This window comes from Acomys minous (genome assembly GCF_964271855.1).
Source record: "Acomys minous genome assembly, chromosome: 13".
NCBI classification, from domain to species: Eukaryota; Metazoa; Chordata; class Mammalia; order Rodentia; family Muridae; genus Acomys; species Acomys minous.
Genome location: NC_140495.1, coordinates 111,435,147 through 111,461,634, shown reverse-complemented (window position 1 = coordinate 111,461,634; position 26,488 = coordinate 111,435,147). Strand labels below are relative to the sequence as shown.

The following is a 26,488-nucleotide window of genomic DNA, read 5'->3' as shown; positions in this document are numbered from 1 at the left end:
GTGTCTATAAAACGATGCCCTTTTGGATGGTGCCCCCACCCCCAGGTTACACCCCCAGGCGAATCTGCTCCATTCTCCTCTCAGGCTTCCAACTTTTCGGGGCACCTCTTGTGACGGGACCCTATCTAGTCCTCCGCTGTTCCCAAAGGATGCCCGCCTGTGGGTCCTCATGTACCTCACTGCTAGGCGGCCTCGGAAGGCGCACCTCTTCTTCCATCCCACAGCGCGTTCTCTAGCTGCTCACACCGACCAGGGCGCAGGAAAACTCGTCCCCAACTGACATTTTTTAGTTCAGACACCCGTTGATTGGGCTTTTCTCAGAAAGGGCATGGGGTGGGGGTGGACAACCTGGTTCCCTCCCCTTGGTGCTGCGGCTTTCGCTTTCACTTCCTTGTCGGAGAGTCGAGCGGTCGCCAGGGCTGAGCGGGCATGGCGTTACTGGATCTGTGCGGAGCCGCTCGCGGGCAGCGGCCCGAGTGGGCAGCCCTGGATGCGGGAAGCGGGCATCGCTCGGACCCGGGACACTACAGTTTCTCTGCGCAAGCCCCGGAGCTCGCACTTCCCCGCGGAATGCAGGTGAGGGTTGTATGGACTCTTGAGAGATGCGAGGGGGGGGGGCCGTGGGGGGGTACGCAGAGGAAGGAGGAGGGTCTGCCTGGGACTGAGGAGGTGAGGAAACCTGGAGGAGTTGTCTAGGAAAGCAGCGTCCACGCCAGCCCTGAAGGACACACGTGGAGATGAAGGCTTGGGGCGCGCGGGGAGGGGGGAGAAGAAGGGGGCGGGGAGAGGAAGGGAGAGGGAGAGAGACAGAGAAGATGGGGGTGGGGGTGCCCACCCCAAGACACTATGCACAAATCACCACGCTCTCACAGAACCACCCCTGCTAGGTGGGCTGCGTGGGAGACCCACGAACGTGGGTGGCTAACTTGGCTTCAGTGACCCAGCCTGTGTGTCCTAGGACACATTAGGGGGTATAGGTTTCAAGGCTCTCTACTGTAAAACGAGACTATGTTATTAAAATGTACTTTGTGAGAACCGAGGGAGCCACCGATTGAGGAAACACCTTGAAGTCAGTTACCATGACCCTTGCTCCCTTGTGCCAGGGAGCAGAAAGTTGGTGGGCATACCTCCTGTTTTTCCTTCTTCCGAGCTATTACCATGCAGGGTCTGTTGATCCTCCCTCACCCACCCCCTCCCTCACCCTCTCCTCCAGCCCTACCCCTCCTTACCCGCCCTGTATTCTCTGAAACCCTGGGGGGGGGGGGCTCTTGCTAGGGAGGTTCTCATTGGCCTCTCTCTGCCTCTTCTCTGTCTTAGCCCACTGAGTTCCTGAGGTCCTTTGGTGGTGACCAGGAAAGGAACGTTCAGATCGAGATGGCCCACGGCACAACCACGCTGGCCTTCAAGTTCCAGCACGGAGTCATCGTGGCCGTGGACTCCCGGGCCTCTGCGGGGAGTTATATTGGTCAGTATGTGGGGCCAGAGTCTTCCAGAGGCTCTCTCAGTGGAGGCCCGCTCCAAAGTCAGGCCAGAGCCGGGGGGAGGGGCGGGGGGGGGGAAACGACTGTGCGCTCATTTCTTTATCTCAAACTCTTCCAGCCACCTTAAGGGTGAACAAGGTGATCGAGATCAACCCTTACCTGCTGGGCACCATGTCCGGCTGTGCGGCCGACTGTCAGTACTGGGAGCGGCTCTTGGCCAAGGAATGCAGGTAGGCAGATTTTCTTATCTACTTGCCCAACACTCCTCCGACTTCGCAGGTCACTTATCCCCAGTGAACCATTTTAGTGTGCTCATAAGGGATTTTTTTCCAAAAAAGCCTTTGTGTGTGACGGAATCTGTTACTTAACATGGACACCGTCAGCCCTGTTGGATGGTGTCATTTAGTAGGCTTTTATATTTATTTGTTTTTGGCTTTTTAAAAAATATTTTTATTTATTTATTATTATGAATACGGTGCTCTGTCTGCATGTACGCCTGCAGGCCAGAAGAGGACATTAGATCACATTATAGATGGTTGTGAGCCACCATGTGGTTGCTAGGAATCAAACTCAGGCTCTCTGGAAGGGCAGTCAGTGCTCTTAACCTATGAGCCATCTCTCCAGGCCCAGTTTTTAGCTTTTCAAGACAGGGGTTCTCTGTGTAGCCTTGGCTGTCCTGGACCCGCTTTGTAGACCAGGCTGGCCTCAGATTCACAGTGATCCTCCTGCCTCTGCCTCCCAGAGTGCTGGGATCCCAGGTGTGCACCACCATATCTGTCTGCTATTTAACTAGGCCTTTAAAATGTGGTTCAGAAGTTTTAAACTTCAAATCCCTCCCTCATTCTAAGCCACACAAGCCCATGCATTCCGAGTGCTTACCTCTACAGCCCCTCCTTGCTAACCTTCACCTGCCAACCCTGAGGCCGCCCTCCTCCTCCTCCTCCTCCTCCTCCTCCTCCTCCCACAGGCTGTACTATCTGCGCAACGGCGAGCGCATCTCCGTGTCTGCAGCCTCCAAGCTGCTTTCCAACATGATGCTGCAGTACCGGGGCATGGGCCTCTCCATGGGCAGCATGATCTGCGGCTGGGACAAGAAGGTGAGTGGCCTGTCCCTGTGCTCCCCACCCTGGGCAAGGGGGTCTCTTGCCCAACTGCACCCTAACCGTGCCCGTGCTCGGCTCAGGCTTTGATGTTTACCGAGGGAGGGGTGCTGTCATAGCTCAAACGTTTCCACGCACCGTCACTGTGCCGCCCACTCCTCACAGGCCACACTCGACTCTTTATATTATCAACAAACCATTTCCAAGTTCAGCCCAGGGCGGTTTCCGTCTTCTAGGGTCCAGGGCTCTACTACGTGGATGAAAACGGGACCCGGCTCTCCGGACAGATGTTCTCCACCGGCAGTGGGAACACGTACGCCTACGGGGTGATGGACAGTGGCTACCGCCACGATCTCAGTCCTGAGGAGGCCTATGACCTTGGCCGCAGGGCTATTGTTCATGCCACGCACAGAGACAGCTATTCTGGAGGGGTTGTCAACAGTAAGATACGGGGTTTCCCACACCTGGGAGAAGGGGGCTATTTTAGACTGGGAGACACAGGGGAGATGGAGTGGAGATTTTCAGATCTGAGAACACTGAGGTCTCAGGCAAAGGTTTTAGTGTGTGTGTGTGTGTGTGTGTGTGTGTGTTCGCGTGTGCGCATGTGCGTGCACCCTAATGCCTGCGTAGGTCCGCTGCCATCCACACTGACAGAAAGGCTTGACGCCATGTCCTTTTCTCAATCGTCCACAGTGTACCACATGAAGGAAGACGGGTGGGTGAAAGTGGAAAGCTCAGATGTCAGTGACCTGTTCCACAAGTACCGAGAGGCCAGTCAGTGATATCGGTGGCTGCTGGACACGCCTCCACCCAGTGCTGGCGAGCCCGGTGGACTCAGGGACCTGGACCAACTTCAGTCCCAGGAGAAAGAGGAGCCCAACCCGGGCTGAAGACAGAAAGCTCTGGGGCCCTGGGGCAGCCATGTTCACGCTCTGTCTCACCGAGCAGAAGGTATCACCCTGGATACTAAGTACAATAAAAGAAAAATGGTTATACTTGTCTCTGTGTTGTGGCTGAACGGGGTCAGGCCCCGGGGTCCTCTGGAGGGAGGGGTAAGGAGGAAACAGGAAACCAAGTGAGGCTTCGGTTGAGAAGGGGTTCCACTTTCTCTCTAAGCAGCTGGGAATCCGGACGTCCTTCTGTAAGCATCTCTCAGGAGCAGCCATCAGTCTTCTCTTCACACACTTTTCCAACCCCATTCCTGGAGTGTAGTGGTCGGGGGACTCCAATGTGGCCCCTCGTGAATGTTTTGGGGTGACTGGGAGGACGTTGTGGTGACTATAAACTCTGAAACGCGGAAGCGGCACCTTTGTGACATTGGATACAGAATGTAGAGATGCTGCTGAGGTTGAGTTTCATGTTTCACCTCTGGCTGCAAGGTGGGAGCCCAGTGACCTCCCTGGAGTGGGGGAAGCAGGGTGGAAGGAAAGGTTGGAAGCCCAGGGGCTTGTACAGAGGCCCAGAGCCGGGCCAAGGGCGGGAGAAGGACCTAGGAGCCAGAGCAGCCAGGGGGAGCTTTCTCCATCCGCTCCTAACGCCTGGAGCTGATAAGGGCGGCTGCTGTGTGTGGGGGAGGGGCGTTTGCTACTTTGTAGGTTTTCTTTTTTCCATCCCTGCGTTCACTCCCTATCACTAGAAAGGAGAAAAAGAAGGACGGGGGTGGGGGGTGGGTAGATCCTGAATCTAATTTCTTTCTTCTTGTTTCTTTTTTGAGCACAACTGTTAACAAACCACACCCCGCCCCCCCCCAAAAAAAACGACTACTAACCACCAACCCGGCCTCTGGGGGCCCTAGCATTTATATACCCTCTGAAAAGTTCCCAGAATTCCAAACACAGTTGCAAAGATTACCGCAGCTGGCAAAACTACACCTCTGCTGCTTCAAAGCAGCCCCGTGTCCCACACTTGGGATTGAAACAAAAAGCGTACTCTTACAATATTGCTGTGTCGTCGTTGTTGTTTTCTGGGTTTTTTAAAAAAAGGAACTAAAATTCCAGAATCCTCACTACAGGACCTGCTTTGACTTGTCCCCTCCCCTCAACATTTAACATTTAACTTCAGGTGGCGCGTGGGTAGTCACGCCAACATCTCAAAGGGGATTTTTCTTTTTCTTTCTTTCTTTTTTTCTTTTGGTTAGAGGTAGTTTCAACCCGATTGAGTCATTTCTGATTGTGGTGGTTTGGTGGAGGGACGTGGTGATGTGCAGTAAAGACTATTTTCATTGTGGAGGATGGAGTGGGGCCCCATCATGCTAGGTAAAGGGGTCCCCCTTGTGCCCAATTACTTGTCCTGGGGAAGTGGGGGGGGGAGGAGGGGGTCTGAGGAGGAGGGCTGAGGGGTCAGGTAGAAATCTCTCTGTTTGAAGCCACCTGCTCCACCCCTCCCCCTCTTCGCTCCCCCTCCCCCTCCCCTGGCAGCGCTGACCCAGGACTCTCTCTGCAGGTGCATCCCTCTGAGAAGGAAGTCTGAGCACAAAGGGCCAGGTCCTCCCCAGTTCAAACTCTGTGAAAGGAAACCTTTGGCCTGGTGTTAGGGGCTGAGGCCTTCTATTCTAGTCTCTGTTTTTACTCCAGACCCCAATTCTTGAGCTTGCACGGAAACAAACAAACACAAACAAAAAGCCAAAAAAAAGCCCTAAGCCCTCTTTTCTCCCCCGCTCCTTCTCTGTCCTTCCAAAGTGACTGGGTGTGGGACTCCTGTGCGGTCCTTGTTAATTGTTTGGCTGACTGGGAGGGCACCTAAACCACGCTCTGCTCCACTCTCTTCTCTCCACCTTCCCACTCCTCCTGTCTCCACCTCCGCTCTCCTTTATCCCCCTCCCCCCCCCCGTTCCCCCATTTTCCTTCGCTCCTTTCCTTCCTCTCCTCGCCCCGCCCTTCTCCCCTTCCTCGTGGAGAATGAATCTTGGGCCCAGGCTCTCTACTCTGAGCCACACTCCCAGCCAAATGGGCGCAAGCCGAGGGAGTAACCGGAGAAATGCAGGTTGTCACTCTTTACAAAGCGTCTCAGACCCTCAGAGTTTTGCTAGTAGCTGTCACGGACGGCCAGCCTCCTTGGGGGACCTGGGGCGCTCACCCCGCCCGCAGATTGACAGGCGCCGTCTGCTGGCGGCTGCGCGCAGCACCGCGACCTGGGCAGCGAAGTGAAAGCGAAAGCCAGGGACCCCGGCTCCCTCACTGCGTGAGCGTCGCTGGCGCACCCAGAGGACCCAGTTTGAGAAGAAGCCTGTTTCAGAAGCGCTCCTGAGCTGCTCTTCCCCAGCCGCAGGTGAGTTTTTGAGGACAGAACCCGAGCGCGAGCAGGAGTGCGGTCCACACCCAAACCCTTGTGTCCCCATCCCACGTCCGTCTCCTCGTCCCCTGTCTTCTGCCGCACGCTCCCTGCCCCACGTCCTCTGCCTTGCACCTCTGCCCCACCCGGTGCCCCAGGTCCCCTGCCCAAGGTCCCCTGCTCCACTATCTTGCCCTGCGTTCCCTGTCCTCTTCTGTCCGCCGCCTCTCCAGCGTCCCTGCTCCGCATTTCCAGCCCCAAGCCCACTGCCGCTGCTGAACGCGCCCACATCCCGCCGGTGCAACCTGTCTCCTGGCCTAAGTACGTGGGCAGTGGAGGGAGTGTGACTGGGAACCGAGTCTTCTTGCCTAACATGGACAAGTTTCAAGGACACAGGCTTGGTGGCAGCAGACCGTGCGCCCGCCTCCCACCGCCCCCTGTGTGTGTGTGTGTGTGTGTGTGTGTGTGTGTGAGAGACAGAGAGAGAGAGAGAGAGAGAGAGAGAGAGACAGAGAGAGAGAGAGAGAGAGAGAGAGAGAGAGAGAGAGAGAGAGAGAGACAGAGAGAGAGAGACAGAGAGAGAGAGACAGAGAGAGAGACAGAGAGATGAGTAGCAGCAGCAGATGCCAACTCCTTCCCCGCCTCCCCGCCTCCCCGCCTCCCCGCCTCCCCGCCTCCCTGCCCCCCCTCCCCCGCCCACCGCGTGTCTGTGTGTGAGACTGGTGTGCCTTCCCCATTCCTTTAGACGGGCACCTTGGCATCGATACTGGGAGAGGTGTGAGCAGGAGGGGGAACCGTTCCGGTGAGGGTGAGGCTGATTAAAATGAGAAGTTGAGAAGTGTGATGCGTGGGTTTGGCGCAGGGCGCCTGTGGCCAGGGTGGGACCTCCACCACCCTGGTTTCTCCCTTTCTTTCTGCAGACCCCACCATGGTGCTGTCCTACCTGAGGCCCTGGGCTTCGCTGCTGCTAGTGGACGTCGCTTTGCTCGGGTTGCTACAGGGATCTTTGGGAAATCTGCTTCCCCAGGGGCTGCCAGGAGTATGGCTGGAAGGCATCCTGCGCCTTGGAGGGCTATGGGGGCTGCTAAAAGTGGGAGGACTTCTGGGGCTGGTGCGGGCCTTTCTGCCTTTGCTCTGCCTGGCCACCCCGCTGCTTTTCTCCCTGAGAGGCCTGGTGGGGGGCACCATGGGCTCCCCAGCAGTCAGGGTGTCTTCTGCCTCTTGGGGCTGGCTGCTGGCCGGCTATGGGGCTGCCGCGCTGGCCTGGGCGGTGTGGACTGTGCTGAGCCCTGCAGGAGCCCAGGACAGGGAACCAGGCCAGGAGAACAACAAAGCACTGATGTGGCGCTTGCTGAAGCTCTCCAGGCCGGACCTGCCCTTCCTCGTGGCTGCCTTCTTCTTCCTCGTGTTGGCTGTGTTGGGTGAGAGGGAGAGGCCACCGGGGAGAGGGAGGTGGGAGAAGGGTGGGCAGCAGGGAGCAGCCTCCTGATCGCCCTTATCTCTTTCAGGGGAGACATTGATCCCTCATTATTCTGGTCGGGTGATTGACATCTTGGGAGGTGATTTTGACCCAGATGCCTTTGCGAGCGCCATCTTTTTCATGTGCCTGTTCTCTGTTGGGAGGTGAGAGGTGATTTACTTCTGGCCCCTTTGGTAGACCCGGAGCCTGCACAGGGGCCCCTCCATCTCTACTTTTTTTTGCACAAATCACTTCAACGCTACATCTCCTCCTTCTTTCTGCCCCTCCCAGTGTCTTCAAGTGTCTCCCAGGATTCTCCCAGCAGGGGAGGGTGTGTGTCTGTCACCTGTCCCCCCCCCCCAATCCCAATCTCTGAAGCTCAGGTCTGGCCACCTCCCCAGCATCTTGTCACTTCCTGACTTTTACTCTATTTTTTTTTTTTTTCGAGACAGGGTCTCTTTGTGTAGCCTTGGCTGTCCTGGACTTGCTTTGTAGACCAGGCTGGCCTCGAACTCACAGCAATCCTCCTGCCTCTGCCTCCCGAGTGCTGGGATTAAAGGCATGCGCCACCATGCCCGGCTGACTTTTCCTCTTTTTATACAGACCCCTGAGCCCGCAGTCTCAGGTAAACAAACAGCAGGCTGTGTGACAGGGCTGTAGGATAGGAGGGTTCAGGTGCAGAGAGGGCCCTCTCTCTCTCTCTCTCTCTCTCTCTCTCTCTCTGTGTTGTCTCTCTCTCTCTCTCTCTCTCCAGTCCTTCATTGTGCCTCATTCTAGTTTTGCTTCTTTCTTTGTCTTCCCTGAGCAGGTAACTCCTAGTGGGCCAGTCCTCTGCTCTCCTAAGTCAGGCTTGCGTTCTCCTTGGTGTCTCTGTACGGCTGGCTTCTGTAGTTCTGACCGATCTCTTTCTGCAGTTGACATCTGTGAATTCCCTTCTACACTGAGCTCTGCTCTTCCTTCTTTGGAGAATTTTCCTCTTAAAAAAATTCTTAAACTTTTTTAAAAAGTTGTATTTATTTATTATATATACAGTGCTCGGCCTGAACACCAGAAGAGGGCATTTGATCGCATTATAGATGGTTGTGAGCCACCATGTGGTTTGCTGGGAATAGAATTCAGGATCTCTGGAAGAGCAGAGAGTGCTCTTAACCTCTGAGCCGTCTTTGCAGCCCAGAATTTTCCTTTTAGACACTTAATTTGGCCTGTTTCTGGATATATCACGTTCTAAACTACACCCTCTTTTGTCTTTTTTTTTTTTAAGGTCAGTAAGGGTGTGTACATGCACTAGTGGTCACGAGACAGCTTGCTGAAGTCAGCTCTGTCATCGCCAGCATGGTGACAAGTGCCTTTATCTCCTGAGATGGCTCACACAGTGTGCTTTTCTTTCTTTCTTTCTTTAAAAAAAAGAGATTTATTTATTTGTTAAGTACACAGTGCTCTGGCTGCATGTACACCTGCACATCAGAAGAGGGCTCCTCATTGGAAGAGCAGATAGTGAGCTCTTAACCTCTGAGCTACCTCTCCAGCCGTGAATTAATTTCTTAATAATACTCTTCCTTCTGAGCTACCTCAGCTCGTCACAACGGGTTTCATGTGAGCTGTTTTATTAGCTCAGTCACTGGCAGGCGCACCGCTGCTGGTCAGGCTCTCTCACCCTGCGTACCATGTACCCAGAACCCTAGTGCATCACACTGGTCCTTCCAAAGGATGCGCTCCGCCCCCCCCCCCCCCCGTCCCCATCCACAAAACTCAGGACCTCATTCCGTGTTGCAGAAAATATAAAATATCAGCTAATAATGCTTCTTATTAGAGTGGTTGTTATTAGCCCACTACCAATCAATAAAAGACTCAGGTACCTGATAGGCAAGCCTTACTTCACCTGGGGCAGGGCAGATGCTAACCTCCTAAATCACCCCACTATCTCCAGCCCCGCCCCATGCCATCGGCTTTAATCGTTCTATCTGTGCTATTTCCCAGTCATAACCCCGAACCCTTGCTTACGCTGTTCGTCTCGGCAGCTTCTCTCCACGCGGAGCTCCGGAGCCCCTCCTCCTGGCCCACGTGACTCTTTCCTATCCCGTGGCCACTCTGATCTCTCTTTCTCCCCGCCCCCCCTTCAAGCCCTCGAACCTTAGCTCCGCCCCTCACTTCTGCCCTGCCCAAGCTTCAGCATCTTTTAAATCAACTTTAAATTAGGCAGAGCAGGGTTTACACCACAACGACAGGTGTGCGTGAGAGTGTGCCCGTCTGAGCAGCGCCCAGATCTCAGGGAGCAAAATAATTAACAAGCAAACACAAAGCACCGCCCGCGCTGTTCCACCCTGGGCCTCAGCCTCATGCCCAGATGCTGCTCTGCTGGTTCCTGTATGCAGAACTGTCTCCCCTGGACTGAGGAGATGGCTCCGTGAGCTAAGTGCTCCCTGTGCAAGCACAGGGAACAGGGTTTGAATCCCCAGCGCCCGGGCACTGTGAGTCACTAACCCCAGTGCAGGGTGTGGGGCAAAGGCAGGGAGATCCCAAGGCCATGGTACCTGGTCAGTCTAGCAGAAATGGCGGCCTCCAGGTTCAGTGAGAGGCCCTGCCTTGAAAAAGTAAGGTGGAGAGAGATCTAGAAAGGCATCTGATGTCAACCCTTGAACACGCACACGCGTGGGCACACACACTCACATACACAGTTTTTTCCATTGGTGGCTCCTTTTCATTATTTTTTTTTTAAATTTTTAAATTAATGTACACCAGAAGAGGGCATCAGATCATAATACAGATGGTTGTGGGCCACCATGTGGTTGCTGGGAATTGAACTCAGGACCTCTGGAGGAGGAGCCAGTGCTCTTTCCCACTGAGCCATCTCTCCAGCCCGACCTTTCATTCTTACCGTGACCACCCGAAGCCCACGATTTCACCTCTGCTTACCTAATACGGTAACTGAATTGTGCTTAAAACCCATTATTTTGTAAAACACCTACCTTTGTGCGCTGAAAAATGTATACTTCTTCCCTTAAGTTCTTCTTATAAAACTTTGGTTGCTCTAAGAGGACTTCCCCAAGGATAAAAGATGAAGCCGGGGGGGGGGGGTCCGCAGAGCAGGAGGAGGGTCTTGTTGCTGTTTCCCGCGGAAGCATCTGTGCTCCGCGAGTCCGTGGGCGCAGGGGGGTTTGTTCCTGTTGTGACTGTGATCTTGCATGTACCTTCCTACCTGTTTATCCACGCGTTCTCACTGCTCTCTTCGTTCCCTTCTGCCTCTTGTCTCCCAATCTCCTCCCCGCTTTCTCTCCGTCCCTCTTTCCACCCTGCACCCCACGGCCCTCCCTCCTCCCTCCCCCATCCCTCACCTCTCCCCACCGCCCCCCCCCATCTCCCCACCCCCTCCTGCCCCCACCCCTCCCGAGCTCTGCCCCCCACCCTCCTCAATCCTTCACCTCTCCCCGCTCCCCTCCTCCGGCCCACTCCTCTACCCCCTCTCGCCCCCCCGCCCCCGCCCCCTGCCCTCCCCAATCCCTCCCCTCCCGCCCCCCAGCTCCCTGTCTGCAGGCTGCCGAGGAGGCTCCTTCCTCTTCACCATGTCCAGGATCAACCTGCGGATACGAGAGCAGCTTTTCTCATCCTTGCTGCGCCAAGACCTTGGGTTCTTTCAGGAGGCCAAGACAGGTGACGTCCGGGGTCCTCCAGCCCTTCCTCAGTTACTCCTGTCCGTCCTGCTGGAGCCTGGCCCTTAGAGCCGGGTGGAGTGTGGCCCAGTCTCTCTTTAGGGGAAGCGGGTGTGAGAGCCGAGGATGATGACGCAGAGGGGCTCCTGGGTTCCTGTGGCTGGTGCGCTTGCTCCCCTCACCCTCTCTGTCCCTCCCCAGGGGAGCTGAACTCACGGCTGAGCTCAGACACCTCCCTGATGAGCCGCTGGCTCCCTTTGAATGCCAACATCCTGCTGCGGAGCCTGGTGAAGGTGGTGGGGCTCTACTTCTTCATGGTCAAGGTGTCACCCCGACTCACCTTCCTCTCCCTGCTGGACCTGCCTCTCACTATAGCAGCCGAGAAGGTGTACAACCCCCGCCATCAGGTATGCGTGCTCTGAGAGGAGACCAAAGTGTAGAGGTGTGTGGGCTTCCACAGGCAAATCTCAGGATGAGAGACAGACAGGTGCAAGGCAGGGAGGGAGGGGAAGGGGGGAGGGTGGGAGAGGGAGGGAGGAGGAGAGGGAGGAGGGAGGGAGGAACATCACTTTCAGCACCTTCAGTTTATTGTGTGTTTGTACCACATTCTCCTTGCTCATCCGTCCAGTGATGGACACATGGGCTGAGGGGGTTGGTGGTCTGCTGGATCTGTAAGGAGACGTGTGTGATGTGTGTTGAGCTGTCGGGGAGAGGGGTGGTGGTGAGTGGGGTGTCTTTCTTGTAAGATGTTGTCTTCGCATGAGCTTCTCAGAGCCTGTGTTTATCCTTCCCACAAATGACTGAGAGTCAGAGTGACAAACAAGCATCTTAGGAGGTTTACACTTTGTTTTTATTTTATGTGAATGGGTGTTTTGCTTGAAAGTACGTTCATCATCTGGGTGCAGTACCTAAGGAGGCCAGAAGGGGGCGCTGTGTTCTCTGGAACTGGAGCTACAGACAGTGTGGGTGCTGGGAATGGAACCTGGGTCCCCTGGAGGAGCAGCCAGTGCTCTCACCCCTGCCCACCCCAGGCAGCGCTCTAGCCCCCTAGATAGTTCCCCCTTTGACGTCAGCACACGTGATCGGGTGAGCGCAGGGGAGGAATCCAGTGGGGCAGTCCAAGGATGAATGTCGGGTCTGCCTTCAGGATTTCTCCTGTAGCAAAGCACCGAGGATGTGAAACTCCGCGTTGCTCACCTTTGGGCCACACAGTTCAGGGCGCAAGCCTTCTGATTTCTCCACGTTTCCCCTAAAGTTACTGTCATTTTATTTTATTTTTAAAAATTTGAATAAAAGCCATTCTATTGGCTCTGGTGCAGAGGCTCGTTGTGGCTTTGATACGCATTCTCCTAACCATTAATGATGCTAAGTGTATTTTCACATCCTTCTGGGACATTTGACACATTCTTTGGAGGGAGCTCTTTTGTTGCTCTTTGTCTCTTTGGCTGAGAGGAATTCATTCGCCCATTAATTTTTTAAAAAATTTGTTCTTTAAAGAAGGCAATCTTTTTTTTTAAAAATGTAAGTAATTTATTCAGATTACATCTTAACTGTCCCTCCCCTTTCATTCTACATTCTATTGTCCTCCCCTAGGTCTGTGACAGAAGCGGACCTCCTCCCGCACTATGACGTCACAGCCTATCAGGTCTCTTCCTGGCAGCCTGCTTACTCTTCCTCTGAGTGTCACCAGGTCTCCCCACCAAGGGGAGGTGGTCAAATAGGAAGCACCAGTAAAAGGCATCCTTTATATTTTCAAAATTTGTATAATTAAAATGTATCCTGCACACATTCTGCATGTTAGTTGACAGGATGGGGACAGCATGGGTTAGGCTGGTGATGCGTGGGCTGCGACAGAATTCACCAAGCCAGGAAAAGGCAGGAGGGGAGGGTTGGTTAGACACACCTGGCACGGCTGCCCAAGATGGCAGGGAGGCTGATGCTGCTGTTATGGGGGGGGGGGAGGTTGCTACACACACACAGCCAGGCTGTGCTCAGCGTCACAGTGCCCTAGAATAGTTACAGTGTGTATTTATCATGGTTTTGACGCACTGGCAGTCTCACCATGAGTCAGAAATGGCTCAGCACAGAGCACAGGTCTTAACACTGGCACCCACACGTTGCAGCTGGGCCTGGCTGCTGCTAACCCTGACGAGATTACGGTCACGTTCAGTTTTAATTCTTACATTTAGTTCGTTGATTCATTTAGAATTACAGCTCCACCTTTTAAATGAAAAAACATATTTTAAAGACAGGGGTTTCTCTGTGTAGCCTTGGCTGTCCTGGACTCACTTTGTAGACCAGGCTGGCCTCGAACTCACAGAGACCCTGCCCCTGCCTCCTGAGTGCTGGGATTACAGCGCTCCTGGCTAGATTTATTTTATTTACGTGTGTGTGTGTGTGTGTGTGTGTGTGTGTGTGTGTGTGTGTCAGCCCCGAGTCCCTGGAGCAGCAGTCACAGGTGTGTGTGTTGTTGGCTTGGGTGCTAGGAACTGCACTCTGGTTATCTGGAGGAGCCCCGAGCTCTCTGAACAGTTGAGCACCCTTCCCAGCCGGATCTCCATCTTTCTTAACCTCTGTGTCTCTTTCCTCATCTGACACCAGGGTGGAAGAACTTACTTCAAGTGAGAGTTAAACAAAATCGCACGTATGCCCCACAGTACTTAACAGTGAGAGCCCAGTGATGCACACTCCCTCCCTCCTGTACTCGTGTGCGTGTGTTTGAGATACACTGGGGACAGGAATGTGTGTCGGCTGTGGGTGTTGTTCATCAGGGCCAAGGTGGGTCTCTCACTAGGATTTGGAGCTTCAAGTCCTTATGCGTGCATGGCAAAACATTTTACCAACGGTGTCATCTCCCCAGCACCTTTTGTTTGTTTGTTTGTTTTATTTTGTTTTTGTTTTTTGAGACAGTATTTCTCTGTGTAGCCCGGCTGTCCTGGACTCACATTGTAGACCAGGCTGGCCTCGAACTCACAGCGATCCGCCTGCCTCCCGAGTGCTGGGATTAAAGGCGCATGCGCCACCGCGCCCGGCTACCCCAGCACCTCTTTCTCTATTCTTTTTTTCAAAACATTCCTTCCGGAAAGAACGACAAGAAACAGTGATGAAGAGCTGACCTGAAGCCCTCCCCTCTCCCCGCCCGCACCCCTTCTCCCTTTGTTCTCCCACATTAACTGGTTTACCCGCCGCTGCTGCCCCCTGTTCCCAGGCGGTGCTAACGGAGATCCAGGATGCGGTGGCCAGGGCGGGCCAGGTGGTGCGCGAGGCGGTAGGAGGGCTGCAGACTGTGCGCAGCTTTGGGGCGGAGGACCACGAGGTCGGCCGCTATAAGGAGGCCTTGGAGCGATGTCGACATCTGTGGTGGCGCCGTGACCTGGAGAAAGACATCTATTTAGTCGTGCGGAGGGTGAGGCTGCCTGTGCAGGGCGCAGGGACGAGGGCCTGTGGGGGGAGGGAGGGATGAGGAGGCCGACCTCAGAGGCTGTGTGTGGGGACCAGTGCTGCGCCCTGGACTCGCTCACTTCTCTCTCCTTCCCCCAGGTGATGGCCTTGGGCATACAGGTGCTGATTCTGAACTGTGGCGTGCAGCAGATCCTGGCTGGCGAGGTCACCAGGGGCGGCCTGCTCTCCTTCCTGCTGTACCAGGAGGAAGTGGGGAACCATGTCCGGGTGAGTGAGCCAACCCCAGGAAATGCTTTGATGTTCTGTGTTTCTCTCTGGGCTTCTGCACCATGAGCTTTATTTGTTTAACAAACAACCTAATTACTTTTCACATGAATAATTTTAAAATGCTAAAAAAAAAACATTATAACGAGCCTTCAGATGACTATTAATCAGCTTTAACAAGGGTCATAACCCCAACTCCAGTCACACCCAGCTCTAGCCCTAGCAACACTTATCCTCACAAACCCAGCTCCAAACAGGCATAAAGCTGGCCGGACCCCATCCGTACTAACCGTCTCCCTAACTGCAATCCCAAACCAAACCCTGCCCCTAGCCTTGATCTGACCGTAACCCTAACCGACCCCTAACAGCCCACCGTGTTGGATCTGCCCTCACTCCCCTCACACTGTTTTGAAACAAGCTCAAGCTATCACTGACCCATCTGTAGACATTTCGGTGTGTGTCTCTAGAATATAATAAACCTTAAGTGTGTGGTCCAAATGCCATTATCTCACCTAAAAACAAGAATTCCTTAAATCCACCCAGTGCTCCCAGTGCTCAGACTTCCACAGGTACACACGGTGTGATTGATTGACGCCTTTTCAAGCTCTCGGCGCCAATTGGTTTAAAGTTGTCGGAGGAATGGGCATTCGTGTCCTGTGGTGTTTCCTACGGCCTGGGTTCTGTGTAGCATTATTCTGCAGTATTGTCCCGGTGTGTCCCTCAGCTCTCTTTCCATCGGCAGATAAATTCTGAGAATGTTAAGAATCAGCATTTTCTCTTTTCTAGTCATGGCTGTGCTCTTTTTCTGGGAGACACAACATATCTAGTTCTGTTGGTGTTGGTGTCTGGCACAGGTGCTTAAGGACCACATTTGTTAAATTACCAGGATTGCAAACTAGTGCTGCTCTGCGGTCCCTCCCCTCACTGGCTTGGACACATCAACCGAGAGACTTAACCTCATCTGCTGTAGCATAGTTTGATTAGGAAAGGTATTTAGCTATGTCTTTATATTTGATCACTTTAAAAAATAAGTCACTTTGCTTTGGGCGCTGAGCATAATTTTCCTGGTTACTTCCTCGCCATCTTTTGTGTGTGGAGAGCTGTGCCGACCACTCTGATAATTTCAAAGGTGAGCTGGCCACACTGAGTGCTTTAAAAAGGGTTTCCTGCCGGGCGTGGTGGCGCACGCCTTTAATCCCAGCACTCGGGAGGCAGAGGTAGGCGGATCGCTGTGAGTTCGAGGCCAGCCTGGTCTACAAAGTGAGTCCAGGACGGCCAAGGCTACACAGAGAGACCCTGTCTCGAAAAACAAAACAAAAAAAAAAAAAAAAAAAAGGGTTTCCTGTCTCACACAAGAGGACACTGGGCACCCGGAGTGCAGAGCAGTGAGCAAAGGCAGTGGGGCTTGGCGTGCTGTGTACACTTCAGAGCTTTTTAGTGGCAAATCAAATTACAGAAATATTGCTGCACCTTTAAAATTCTACCAAAATTTCTCTGGCACATAGCTGTCATCCTGTGACACTTGCAACCCTGAAGGAAGATGTTATGTTTGAGGCCAGCCTGGGCTAAGTAGCCAAAAATGTTTCAAACAAACAAAACAAAGCCACCCTCCCTCATAACTAAAAACAATCGCTCCAACTTTCCCTCCCAACTAACCATAATTATTATAAGGGATGCATTAGGAGCCGGAGAAGAGAGGCTGGCTGAGGTCAGAGTATGGGCAGAGTGTACGCGGAGCTGAGTCGGGGACCTGGCTTCCGGTGGGGTTTGATTGTCTGGCATGTCCCTCCCTGTTTTCCAGAACCTGGTGTACATGTATGGGGATATGCTAAGCAACGTGGGTGCCGCTGAGAAGGTTTTTTGCTACCTGGACCGAAACCCAAATCTGCCCCAGCCTGGTACCCTGGCCCCTTCCAGGCTGGAGGGCCGCGTGGAATTCCAAGACGTCTCCTTTTCGTACCCGAGTCGCCCGGAGAAGCCTGTGCTCCAGGTGCCTGAGGGAGACCCGTGGGCCTCTGCTGCTGTGGTCAGGCACGGCAGCCTGTACTTCGTTTTCTCTAGGAAGCTGCCCTTAACTCTTCCTTGCTTTTCTAGGGCCTGACGTTCACGCTGCGTCCCGGAACGGTGACCGCGTTGGTGGGACCCAATGGGTCAGGGAAGAGCACCGTGGCCGCCCTGCTGCAGAACCTGTACCAGCCCACGGGGGGCCAGCTGCTGCTGGACGGAGAGCCCCTGGCCCAGTATGAGCACCACTACCTGCACCGCCAGGTGGGAGGGGCGCCGGGTGGGAGGGGCGCCCGAGAGGGAGGGGCGCCAGGTGGGAGGGGCGCCGGGTGGGAGGAGAGCCAGGTGGGAGGGGCGCCAGGTGGGAGGGGCGCCGGGTGGGAGGGGCGCCAGGTGGGAGGAGAACCAGGTGGCAGGGGCGCCAGGTGGGAGGGGCGCCCGGGAGGGAGGGGCGCCAGGTGGGAGGGGCAAGAGAGAGGAGCATGCTTGAACGAGTCCGGAAAACAGTGGAGGGACAGAAAGGGAGGTACCAGTTCTCTGTCCCCTCTGCGCAGGTGGCTCTGGTGGGGCAGGAGCCCGTGCTGTTCTCGGGTTCTGTCAAGGACAACATTGCCTATGGCCTGAGGGACTGCGAGGACGCCCAAGCGATGGCAGCTGCTCGGGCAGCCTGTGCGGACGACTTCATATTAGAAATGGCTAATGGAATACACACAGGTACCTCCGGGCGCCGAGCCCACCCTGGCAGGGGAGAGAGAAAACGGGGTCGGAGGGAGGCCATTCGATAAAGTGCATGCGTTGCAGTGTGAGGACCCGAGTTTGAGCTCTTGAGTCCATTTTTCAGGGGAAAAGCTAGGCTGAGAGTAATCCAAGCTTTGGGGGTGCAGAGGCAGGAGGAGGTTCCTTGGGGTTCCGTTCTGTTCCAGTGAGAGGCTTTGTTTCAGGAAGAGACACTGCCCGGGAACAGCACATAACCCCCCCTACACACACACACACACACACACACTTATACACACACTTGTACACACTCACACACAGGTGTACACATGTGCACACATATACACACTTGTACACACATGCAAACACACACAGGCCTATATACACAGACACACACAGACACACACAGAGGCTTATACACACACACTGTGCACACATATGCACACATGCACAGGTGTACACATATGCACACATACGTACACACACTTGTACACAGATGCACACTCACACACAGGCTTATACACACACACACATACACACACACACAAGCATCCATGCACACAGGGGGCTTTGCTACTCCCTGACTGGCCAACAGAAGCACATGAGGAGCATGTTGTCCATCCCTGTGGGGAGGGGTGTTTTCTGACCACCTGTGTCTCAGGAGGCGATTTTCTCTGATTTCCTCAGAAATAGGGGAGAAAGGGGGCCAGTTAGCTGTGGGACAGAAACAACGTCTGGCCATCGCCCGGGCCCTGGTGCGGGACCCTCGTGTCCTCATCCTGGATGAGGCTACCAGTGCCCTGGACGCCCAGTGTGAGCAGGCTGTGAGTACCAGCATGAAGGGGCAGGGGACAGCGGCGCTAAGGGATGTCGGGGTGTGGCGCTGAGCAGGGTGCAGGGGCGCTCGGATGTCCCCCGACAGGGAGAGTGTCTGCCCCTTGGCAGGGCTGTGACATGTAAAGGTCACGTTTTGTTGCTGGACCAAATACCCAACAAAAAGAGTCTAGAAGACTGGGTTATTTTGGCTCATGGCTGTGGGAACGTGCGGCTTGGACTCTTCTTTATATGGCCCAGGGATGGGGTGGTACCACCCGCTTTAGGGTAGATCTATCGTTTTCCTCAGACGGTCCTCTCTGGATTTTTGACTCAATCGTCACAGACATACCCAAAAGTATGCATTGCCCACGCCCTGGGCTTTTCTTAAATTGAGCTGGCAATGGAGACAAAGCATCTCCAGGGTGGAGAACGGTGTGAGGGGCCTTCCCCAGAGGCAGCAGTACAGCCGTGTTGAAGGGCAGACCCCTGTCGCCTGCCCTTTCAGGTCCCCTTCACAGCTCATGCCTTCTCCACCCCGAGTCGCAGGGATGGGCCAGCTGTCGTGTCTGTCACGTTCTTGTCTTTCTGAGCCTTGCCATCTGTCCTCTGCAGCTACAGGCCTGGAGAGCTCAGGGGGACAGGACGGTGCTGGTGATCGCCCACAGGCTGCACACGGTTCAGAGCGCCGACCAGGTCCTGGTGCTCAGGCAGGGGCAGCTGGTGGCGCACGACCAGCTCAGGGAGGACCAGGATGTCTACGCACACCTGGTGCAGCAGCGGCTGGAGGAGTGACGCCTCTGGACACGAGTCCGTCTCAGAACTGTGGCCAGGATCAGACCCCCAGGGACTGGGCGGGGGCCAGAGTGAGGACAACCAATTGGGACCATCTTGGACTTTGTGTGCTTTGGTGGGTGAGGGTCGGGGTGGGGTTATCACTGAGTGGAGTGGGTGTTTTGTGGTTCTAGAAACATTATTTTTTTGCTGAATATAGGAATAATAAATATAGATATATATTATGATTTTCCTCAATGTATGCTACAGTTAATAGACTGACCTTTTAACATCATCTAGAATCATTGCCAACATCTGGGCGCGTCTGTGAGCGAGTTCTTAGATTAGGTTAACCGAAGGGGGAAGGCCCGCCCCCACTGTGGGTGGAGCCATCCCATAGGCTAGGGGCCCAGGCTGCTTAAAAAGGAGAAAGTGAACTGAGCAGCAGCAGGCATCCCTCTCTGCTTCCTGACTGCGGATGCCGTGTGACCGGACGCCTCTCTTTGCCGCTGCAGTGGACTGTACCCTTAAACTGTGAGCCAAATCAAACCCTCCCTTAAGTGGCTCTCGTCAGGCATTTTGTTGCACCAACAAGAAAAACAGCTACGCCGGGCGGTGGTGGCGCATGCGCCTTTAATCCCAGCACTCGGGAGGCAGAGGCAGGCGGATCGCTGTGAGTTCGAGGCCAGCCTGGTCTACAAAATGAGTCCAGGACAGCCAGGGCTACACAGAGAGACCCTGTCATGAAAAGCCAAAGAAAGAAAAAAGAAAAGAAAAGAAAAAAAGAAAAGCAGCTAATGTAATATGTACATATAAGTAAGTGCTCATTCATATAGGCAGCTCACAAAGTGTAAAGCAAGTTCATTTTGTGATTTGCTTCCTGGCTATAACCATTGTTACTCTTTTGTTAGCTGTCAATGTGTATCTGTTCTTTAATATGCAAATCACCCAATGTCACATGAATATTCATAAGGCTGCCTTTCTCTCTCCTTCCTTATTCCCTCCAATATCTGATATATTGATATATATATATATATATTTTTCCTTCTCTTTTTGATAAGTCCTTTCTATGTAGCCCTGGCTGTCCTGAAACTCACTCTGTAGACCAGGCTGGCCTCAAACTCACAGAGATCCGCCTGCCTCTGCCTCTCAAGTGCTGGATTAAAGGCGTGCGCCACCATGCCTGGCCGTGTACCTGATATTTGGGAAGGGAAACTAGAGGTTGGCTGGGCAAAGCACAGCCTTCAAGTTAACAGTGCTACTAGTATAATTGCGTGGATAAAAGCTGGGCCTGTAGAGTTTGAGTGTGAGCAACTGTTTGAAGTGTTTCCCATGTGTTGTCCTTAATCCTTATTCTGAGCTCTAAAAGATTTGTGTATTTACTTTTTCCAGTTTCTTTATCATTTCCACTTTACGAGAGGGGAAACCAAGGCTCAAAGAGACTAGAGGACTTTCCCAAGGTCCTTAGTTTCATTGTTGTCACTGTGACAAGCACCCGGACTATCCGCTCAGGCAGAAGGGGATATTTGGCTTACAGTTCCGGCTCACAGTCCATCAGTGGAGGACATCAGAGCAGTTGGCAGCAGATGTGCTCAGTCTTTCTTTCTTTCTTTCTTTTGGTTTTTCGAGACAGGGTTTCTCTGTGTGTAGCCTTGGCTGTCCTGGAATCACTTTGTAGACCAGGCTGGCCTCGAACTCACAGCAATCCTCCTGCCTCTGCCTCCCAAATGCTGGGATTAAAGGTGTGTGCCACCACGCCCGCCCGGCAGCATTGCTCAGTCTTTCACATAGCACCACCGCTCACCAAAGAACTCACTTCACGGGTAGAGAAGGTCAGCGGGACCCAGAGATACCGCTGCTGCCTGTGGGGCAGGCTTAAGCTCAGCCAGCTTTCCTGTACAATTCAGGACTACCTGCCCAGGGAATGGTGCTGCCCTCAGTGGGCTGGGCTCTCCTACATCAGCAGTCCTGGTGATCTCCACAGACACGCCCACGGGGCAACATGATCTAAGAAATTCCTGGCCGAGACTCTCTTCCCAGGTGTCTTAGCTGTTGCTGTGATAAACACCAAGACCAGAAGCAGCTTACAGGAGGACAGTTTGTCTGCCTCATGGCTCTAGAGGGAGAGTTCGTAATGGTGGGCGAGGCGAGGCGAGGCGGGACCGGGCATGGCGTGGCGTGGCTTGGTGGGGCGGGGTGGCAGGCTGTCAGAGCAGGGTACCCAGACATCACATCTCTATTCATAAAGGAAGCAGAGAGCAAACTGGAAGTGGAGGAAACCAACGGATGCCCGACACCCACCCTCCGTGACACATTTCTTTCAGCGAGGCCGCGTCACTCCCCAAATAATGTCATTGACCGGGGACCAAATATTCAAACACTTGGGCCTGTGGGTGATGTTTCTCATTTGAGGTGCCTTGCCAGATAATTCTAGGCAGTGACAAGATGACATTAAATTAAAAAATTTTTTAATCAGTTTATTTTCTGCCTATGATTGTTTTGTCTGAATGTTTATATGTGTACCGCGTGTGAGCCTGGTGCCTGAGGAAGCCAGGAAAAGGCATTGGGTCCCCTGACACTGTGAGCCCGCATGTGGGTGATGGCTAAGAATTCAACTCAGGTCGGCTGTGTTTTTTAAACCCTGAGCTGTCTCTCCAGCCTGCAAGCTGACATTTAAAACGAACCACTGCACAGGCTCATATACTGTTGGGGTTGGGGTTTGCATATGGAACACAATTATATCTCCTGTCCAGACTCTCCAACTCAAGTCAGACCAAGTGAAGCCCCTGGCTTTCGGGAACCTCCAGGGTATTCTGACCCCCCCCACCATCCCCCCACCCCATCCCACCCCCACCCCCGCCACTCCCCCGACAGCCCCTCCGCGGCCCCCCTCCCCCAGCTGCTGCTCACAGCCTTAGAGCATCAGGGAGGTTTCTGTCATGAGTTTACCTCTCCCCGACTCTTCAGGAAGGCAGGTTTTCCTTCTGGAGAGCGCGTGGGAGGGTGCCACTTCCATTGTCGGCTTCTGGGCCTTTGCCCAGCACACAGGGGTCCCCAACCTCCCTTTCTTGGTCCTGTCAGCCCAGGCTACATCAAATCTCCCTGCCCCGCCCCCGCGCCCCCCCCCCCCCCGCGCCTCCTGGTTTCCCAAAGGCCTTCAGGAGTTAACTGAGGGTTTCCAGGAACTCCCCCAGGTCCTCAGTTGGGAGGCAAGTCCAGCAGGCTGCTATCTTATGCCCGTCCTTTAAGCTCTCCCTACCCACCTCTCGCCCTCTAGTCCAGGAGTTCCCCGGGGAAAGGCAGAATATCTCACCCGGCTTTGTGCTTTTGACCTGGCACAGAGCCCGGGTTCACAGTCCATGCATAGCGAGTCCGGCCGCTGAGCATTAGACGCTGTCCAGCTCCCTGGCGCTGGGAGGGCCGGGCTGCGAACAGTTCGGTTCTAGGAAACAGAAACTCAGCCTTTCCTGGAAACAGCAGGTACTTTCCAGCGCGAGCCGGAGCCTGCCAGCTCAGCTGCTCACTAACCAGCCTGGCAGCCCTTGGCGCGCACAGCGGAGTGAGAACGCATTCAGCCTCAGACCCACCCTCCTCCCAGGGGAGGTGAGGGAGGCAGCGGGGCGGGGGTGGAGGGGACGGGGAGAGCCTTACCCAGAAGCCTCTCTTTTCCCACCAAATATCCCTTTTTATAAGGGGGGAAGAATCCTTTTGTCTCCGAACTTAGGGAGGTTGAAACCCTCAGGGAAGATGGTCTGTGGGGCGTCGCTGATATTTCTCTCTACAATCACGCCAACCTTCGGTATTCTTGAAACCTAGAAGAGTTTATAATATAGCAGGGGCTGGAGAGGTGGCTCAGTGGTTAAGAGCACCGGCTGCTCTCTCAGAGGACCCAGGTTCAACTCCCCACACCCACACCGCAATTTTAACTCTAGCTCCAGGGGATCTGACGCCCTCTTCTGGCCTACGTAGGCACTACACAGACATACAGGCCGTTGAAACACCCACATATATTAAAAAAAAATTTTTTTTTTGCTTTTTAAATTGCTTTATTAGTTTAAATTTATGAAAAAAGATTTTTTCCATGATGGGTTAAATTGTCATGCTGGTAGGAATGTTTAGAATTAAATGCAACAATTAAACAATGTTACATAGAAAGTTAAGTGGAAATACCAAAAGTTTAGAGAGAGAGGAAAAAAAAGCCTTCACCAAATACAAGCTTGTAAAACAGTCGACATTTCATAAGCTCAGAAAACCTCAGATTTCAAGGTATGAGGCAAAATTCGTAACGATTGCCAGGTTCCGGTGTTTGGAAACGCACGTGAGGCCTCCCGTTACCTGCCCTACAAATCTCCCACCATCCTCTCCTCCTTCGTTCTGACCAACGTGTCTATTAGGTTTGACCATTGAAAATTAGGCACAAGTCGCCTGACTCGACCCCTTCTGACATTCGCCCCAGGCTTCTTTTCAGCCTCTTCCCGGTGGTGGTGGGATTCTTCTTCATTTTGCTTTGGAGGACTTCCCTCTGGTTTCTTTTTCCTTATTCTCCACAGTGAGATACTTTTTGACTTGTTGCTCTTTGGAGGCCATAACTCCTTCTGCTCCTGCTTTCCTCAGTGTCCGCGCTCTGCACCATCTGTAGCTGCGCCGCCAGCAACAGGTGCTTCTGCCACGGACTGGCAGGCTGGAGGGTGTCATAAAAAATTTTTAAATGTGGCATGGCTGGGTAATGATGCTTTCTGAAAAGTCTGATGACCTGAGGTCAATCCCCTGGACCCACATAAAGAGACGGCCAATACGTACAAGTTGTCCTCCGACCGTCACATACCAGTAATAATAATAATAATAATAATAATAATAATAATAATAATAATAATAATAATAGTTAACAACAACAACAACATAGCAACAACAACAAATATAATAGTCAAGTCTTCACAGATAGAGAAACAGGCCAGAAGGTTACCTAGTGGTGGCAAACAGAAACCTGGGGCAGCAGTGTGTGTGTGTGTGTGTGTGTGTGTGTGTGTGTGTGTGTGTGTGTATGTGTGTATGTGTGTGTGTGCTGGGTCCCAGGAAAGCCAGATCCAGGGGATACAAAAGCTGCTCCCCAAACACAGAGACCAAACCCCTCGAGTGTGGCCTGTCTGCCAGTCCTAGGCATCCATGACCTGGTTGGCTTAGAGTTCTCCTCACTCATCTCTCCCGCTTTCCCCATCCTATAATTTTCTCAGTTACCTCCAGCTTCTTTCTCACTTATTCTTAAAAAAAAAATTACTGAATACCAGTTTTACCATAGGAGAGTGTTATTGTAACTTTTCCTTTTTAAAAATATTTTTATAATCCCAGCACTTGTGAGGCAGAGGCAGACGGATCTCTGTTAGTTTGAGGCCAGCCTGGTCTACAGAGCAAATTCCAGGACAGCTAGAGCTACACAGAGAAACGCTGTCTTGGAAACAAAACAAAACAAAACAAAACAACAACAACAAAACAAACCCAGAAAATCTTTAGCTAGTGTGGTGGTGCACGCCTTTAATCCCAGCACTCGGAAGGCAGAGGCAGGTGGATCGCTGTGAGTTCCAGGCCAGCCTGGTCTACAAAGTGAGTCAAGGACAGCCAGGGCTACACAGAAAAAACCCTGTCTCGAAAAACAAAAAAACAAAAAAAACAAAACAAAACAACAACAACAAAAGCCCGCTTGCATGTGTGTGTGTGTGTGTGTGTGTGTATGCGTGTGTGCGTGTGTACATGTGTGTGTATGTAAACAGATAAGAACTTGCTTCAGCTCCTCTCCTCATACTATGTGGGTCCAGGATTGAACTCAGGCCATCACACTTGGCGGTAAGTGACTTTACCGACAGCGCAATCCTGACACCTCTCTCCCACCCGCCTCGCTGAGAGCCCCCCCTTTGTTTCCATGTGTGCTTTGCTTTACGCTCACAGAGAGGAAACACGGGATGCCTGTTTGTAACCTGTCTCATTCCCTGTGTGACAGCTCCAGCTCTCTCCACCTCCCATTTTCTTTTTCTTTCTTTAAAAATTACGTTAGTTTTTATTTGATGTGCATGCCTGTGTGCCACGTGTGTGCTTGGTGCTCACAGAGGCCGCAGAGGGAGTGAGAGCCCCTGTGTGCTGCCGTGTGTGTGGGTTCCGGGAACTGAACCCTGGTCCTCTATAAGAGCAGTAAGTGCTATTAAGCCCTGGTCTCTCCAGCCCTGCCTGTTCTCCCCCACCCTTGGTAGTCAGACTGAGGTGAGATGGACTCTCAGTATAGTAAATTTTTAAAATTTTATTTATCATTATTATTATTGTTATTTGTGTGTGGGTGTGCACTCCAATCACAGCATGTGCGTGAGGCCAGAGAACAGTGTTGTGGAGTTGGTGCTGTCTCTCCACCACGTGGGCCCCGAGGCAAACGCCTTCACCCCCTCAGCCATCTCTACTGCCCTTAATGCAGCTGTGGCCGTCACTTCTCCGGGGTCTAAAAAGCTTGGACTTAAACAAAAATCTCTGAGGTGAGCACCTAAGTGCGAGGCTTCCTTGTGGCCCGTCAGACACGCGTAGTTCCGGCTGACCAGCCTTGTGGCCTGTTCAGACATGCATAGTTCTGGCTGACCAGCCGGGCTCTCCCTCCGCATCCGGATCTGCACCATCCCTTCCCTTCCTCTTTCCATTTCACGCCCCATGTGTCCTGTTAACCTCCCACCATCCTTTGGAAGCGTCCTCTGTCTGCTTGTTGGCTGCGTGAGCTTCTTCAGTGTCTTTTCAGGGCGGCAGGTGGGGGCAGCAGGAGCCCGGCATGTGGAAGGCCCTGGGCTTGGTTCCCAGCACCATGAACACGGTTACATATAGATGTGTTGTTACCTATAGGTTAGGTTGCTTGTCATTTAGTGCCTGATGTTCTCAGATTTGTGTGTTCTGGGTATTAGACTCCTGACAGGCAGGCGGCTGGCAAAGCTTTTCCTCCTGCTCTCTGACTCTTTGACTCTTCAGAAGCTTTTCTTTCTTTCTTTCTTTCTTTCTTTCTTTCTTTCTTTCTTTTGTTTTTTGACACAGGGGTTCTCTGTGTATTCCTGGCTGTCCTGGACTCACTTTATAGACCAGGCTGGTCTTGAACTCACAGCAATCCGCCTGCCTCTGCCTCCCGAGTGCTGGGATTAAAGGCGTGAGCCACCACGCCCGGCCAGAATCGTTTTCATCTAACACAGCCTCACTTTGTAATTCTTACTTTTGCTCCCTGGGTTACTGGAGCGTTTCCAGGCAGCACCTGGGTCCTGCAGCGTCTTCTGTAGCTGTGTTTTTAGCTCTCACGTCAAACTCTGAGTTGAGTTTTTGGTACAGGATGACAGGTAGGAAAAGGAGGCTTTAGTCTTTCTAAAGGGAAATATGAGCAGAGAGGGATCTTAGGAAGCTTGGTAGATCTCCATGAGGAGGAATCCAGTGAGCAGCACCCTCCATGGCCTCTGCTTCAGTTCCCGCCCGGACTTCCCTCAGTGACAGAGGCTGAGATAAGCCCTCTCCTCCACAGGTAGCCTTGGCCATGGTGTTCATCACAGCAACAGA

General features: G+C 53.2%; 2 protein-coding genes across 4 annotated transcripts; both read left to right on the top strand.

Annotated features, from left to right (window-relative positions):
• The first annotated feature begins 370 nt into the window (after nt 1-370).
• PSMB8 (proteasome 20S subunit beta 8) lies at nt 371-3,576 on the top strand. Its single transcript, XM_084754736.1, has 6 exons — nt 371-576; nt 1,318-1,465; nt 1,600-1,711; nt 2,449-2,578; nt 2,818-3,022; nt 3,275-3,576. Exons 1-6 carry the CDS (start codon nt 430-432, stop codon nt 3,361-3,363), a joined length of 831 nt encoding a protein of 276 aa, XP_084610862.1. The 5' UTR covers nt 371-429; the 3' UTR covers nt 3,364-3,576.
• Nucleotides 3,577-5,690: 2,114 nt separating this feature from the next.
• On the top strand, nt 5,691-19,171 carry TAP2 (transporter 2, ATP binding cassette subfamily B member). 3 transcript variants are annotated; one of them, XM_084754731.1, is made up of 12 exons: nt 5,691-5,848; nt 6,772-7,272; nt 7,360-7,474; nt 10,828-10,958; nt 11,159-11,364; nt 14,166-14,363; nt 14,498-14,626; nt 16,425-16,613; nt 16,718-16,891; nt 17,182-17,341; nt 18,029-18,165; nt 18,770-19,171. In XM_084754731.1, the coding sequence occupies exons 2-12, from the start codon at nt 6,780-6,782 to the stop codon at nt 18,947-18,949; spliced, it is 2,112 nt and encodes a 703-aa protein (XP_084610857.1). In that variant the 5' UTR covers nt 5,691-5,848; nt 6,772-6,779; the 3' UTR covers nt 18,950-19,171. The 3 variants fall into 3 exon arrangements, with proteins under 3 accessions (XP_084610857.1, XP_084610858.1, XP_084610859.1); XM_084754732.1 differs by lacking the exon at nt 5,691-5,848 and adding an exon at nt 6,072-6,172; XM_084754733.1 differs by lacking the exon at nt 5,691-5,848 and adding an exon at nt 6,551-6,659.
• Nucleotides 19,172-26,488: the final 7,317 nt, after the last annotated feature.

Bases quoted from the DNA above. Each gene is read 5' to 3' on its own strand.
- PSMB8 (XM_084754736.1), top strand. From the start codon at position 430: ATGGCGTTACTGGATCTGTGCGGAGCCGCTCGCGGGCAGCGGCCCGAG. The intron at 1,466-1,599 runs GTCAGTATGTGG...AAACTCTTCCAG, and splicing joins CTCTGCGGGGAGTTATATTG to CCACCTTAAGGGTGAACAAG. The intron at 1,712-2,448 runs GTAGGCAGATTT...CTCCTCCCACAG, and splicing joins CTCTTGGCCAAGGAATGCAG to GCTGTACTATCTGCGCAACG.
- TAP2 (XM_084754731.1), top strand. From the start codon at position 6,780: ATGGTGCTGTCCTACCTGAGGCCCTGGGCTTCGCTGCTGCTAGTGGAC. The intron at 7,273-7,359 runs GTGAGAGGGAGA...TATCTCTTTCAG, and splicing joins CCTCGTGTTGGCTGTGTTGG to GGGAGACATTGATCCCTCAT. The intron at 10,959-11,158 runs GTGACGTCCGGG...GTCCCTCCCCAG, and splicing joins CTTTCAGGAGGCCAAGACAG to GGGAGCTGAACTCACGGCTG.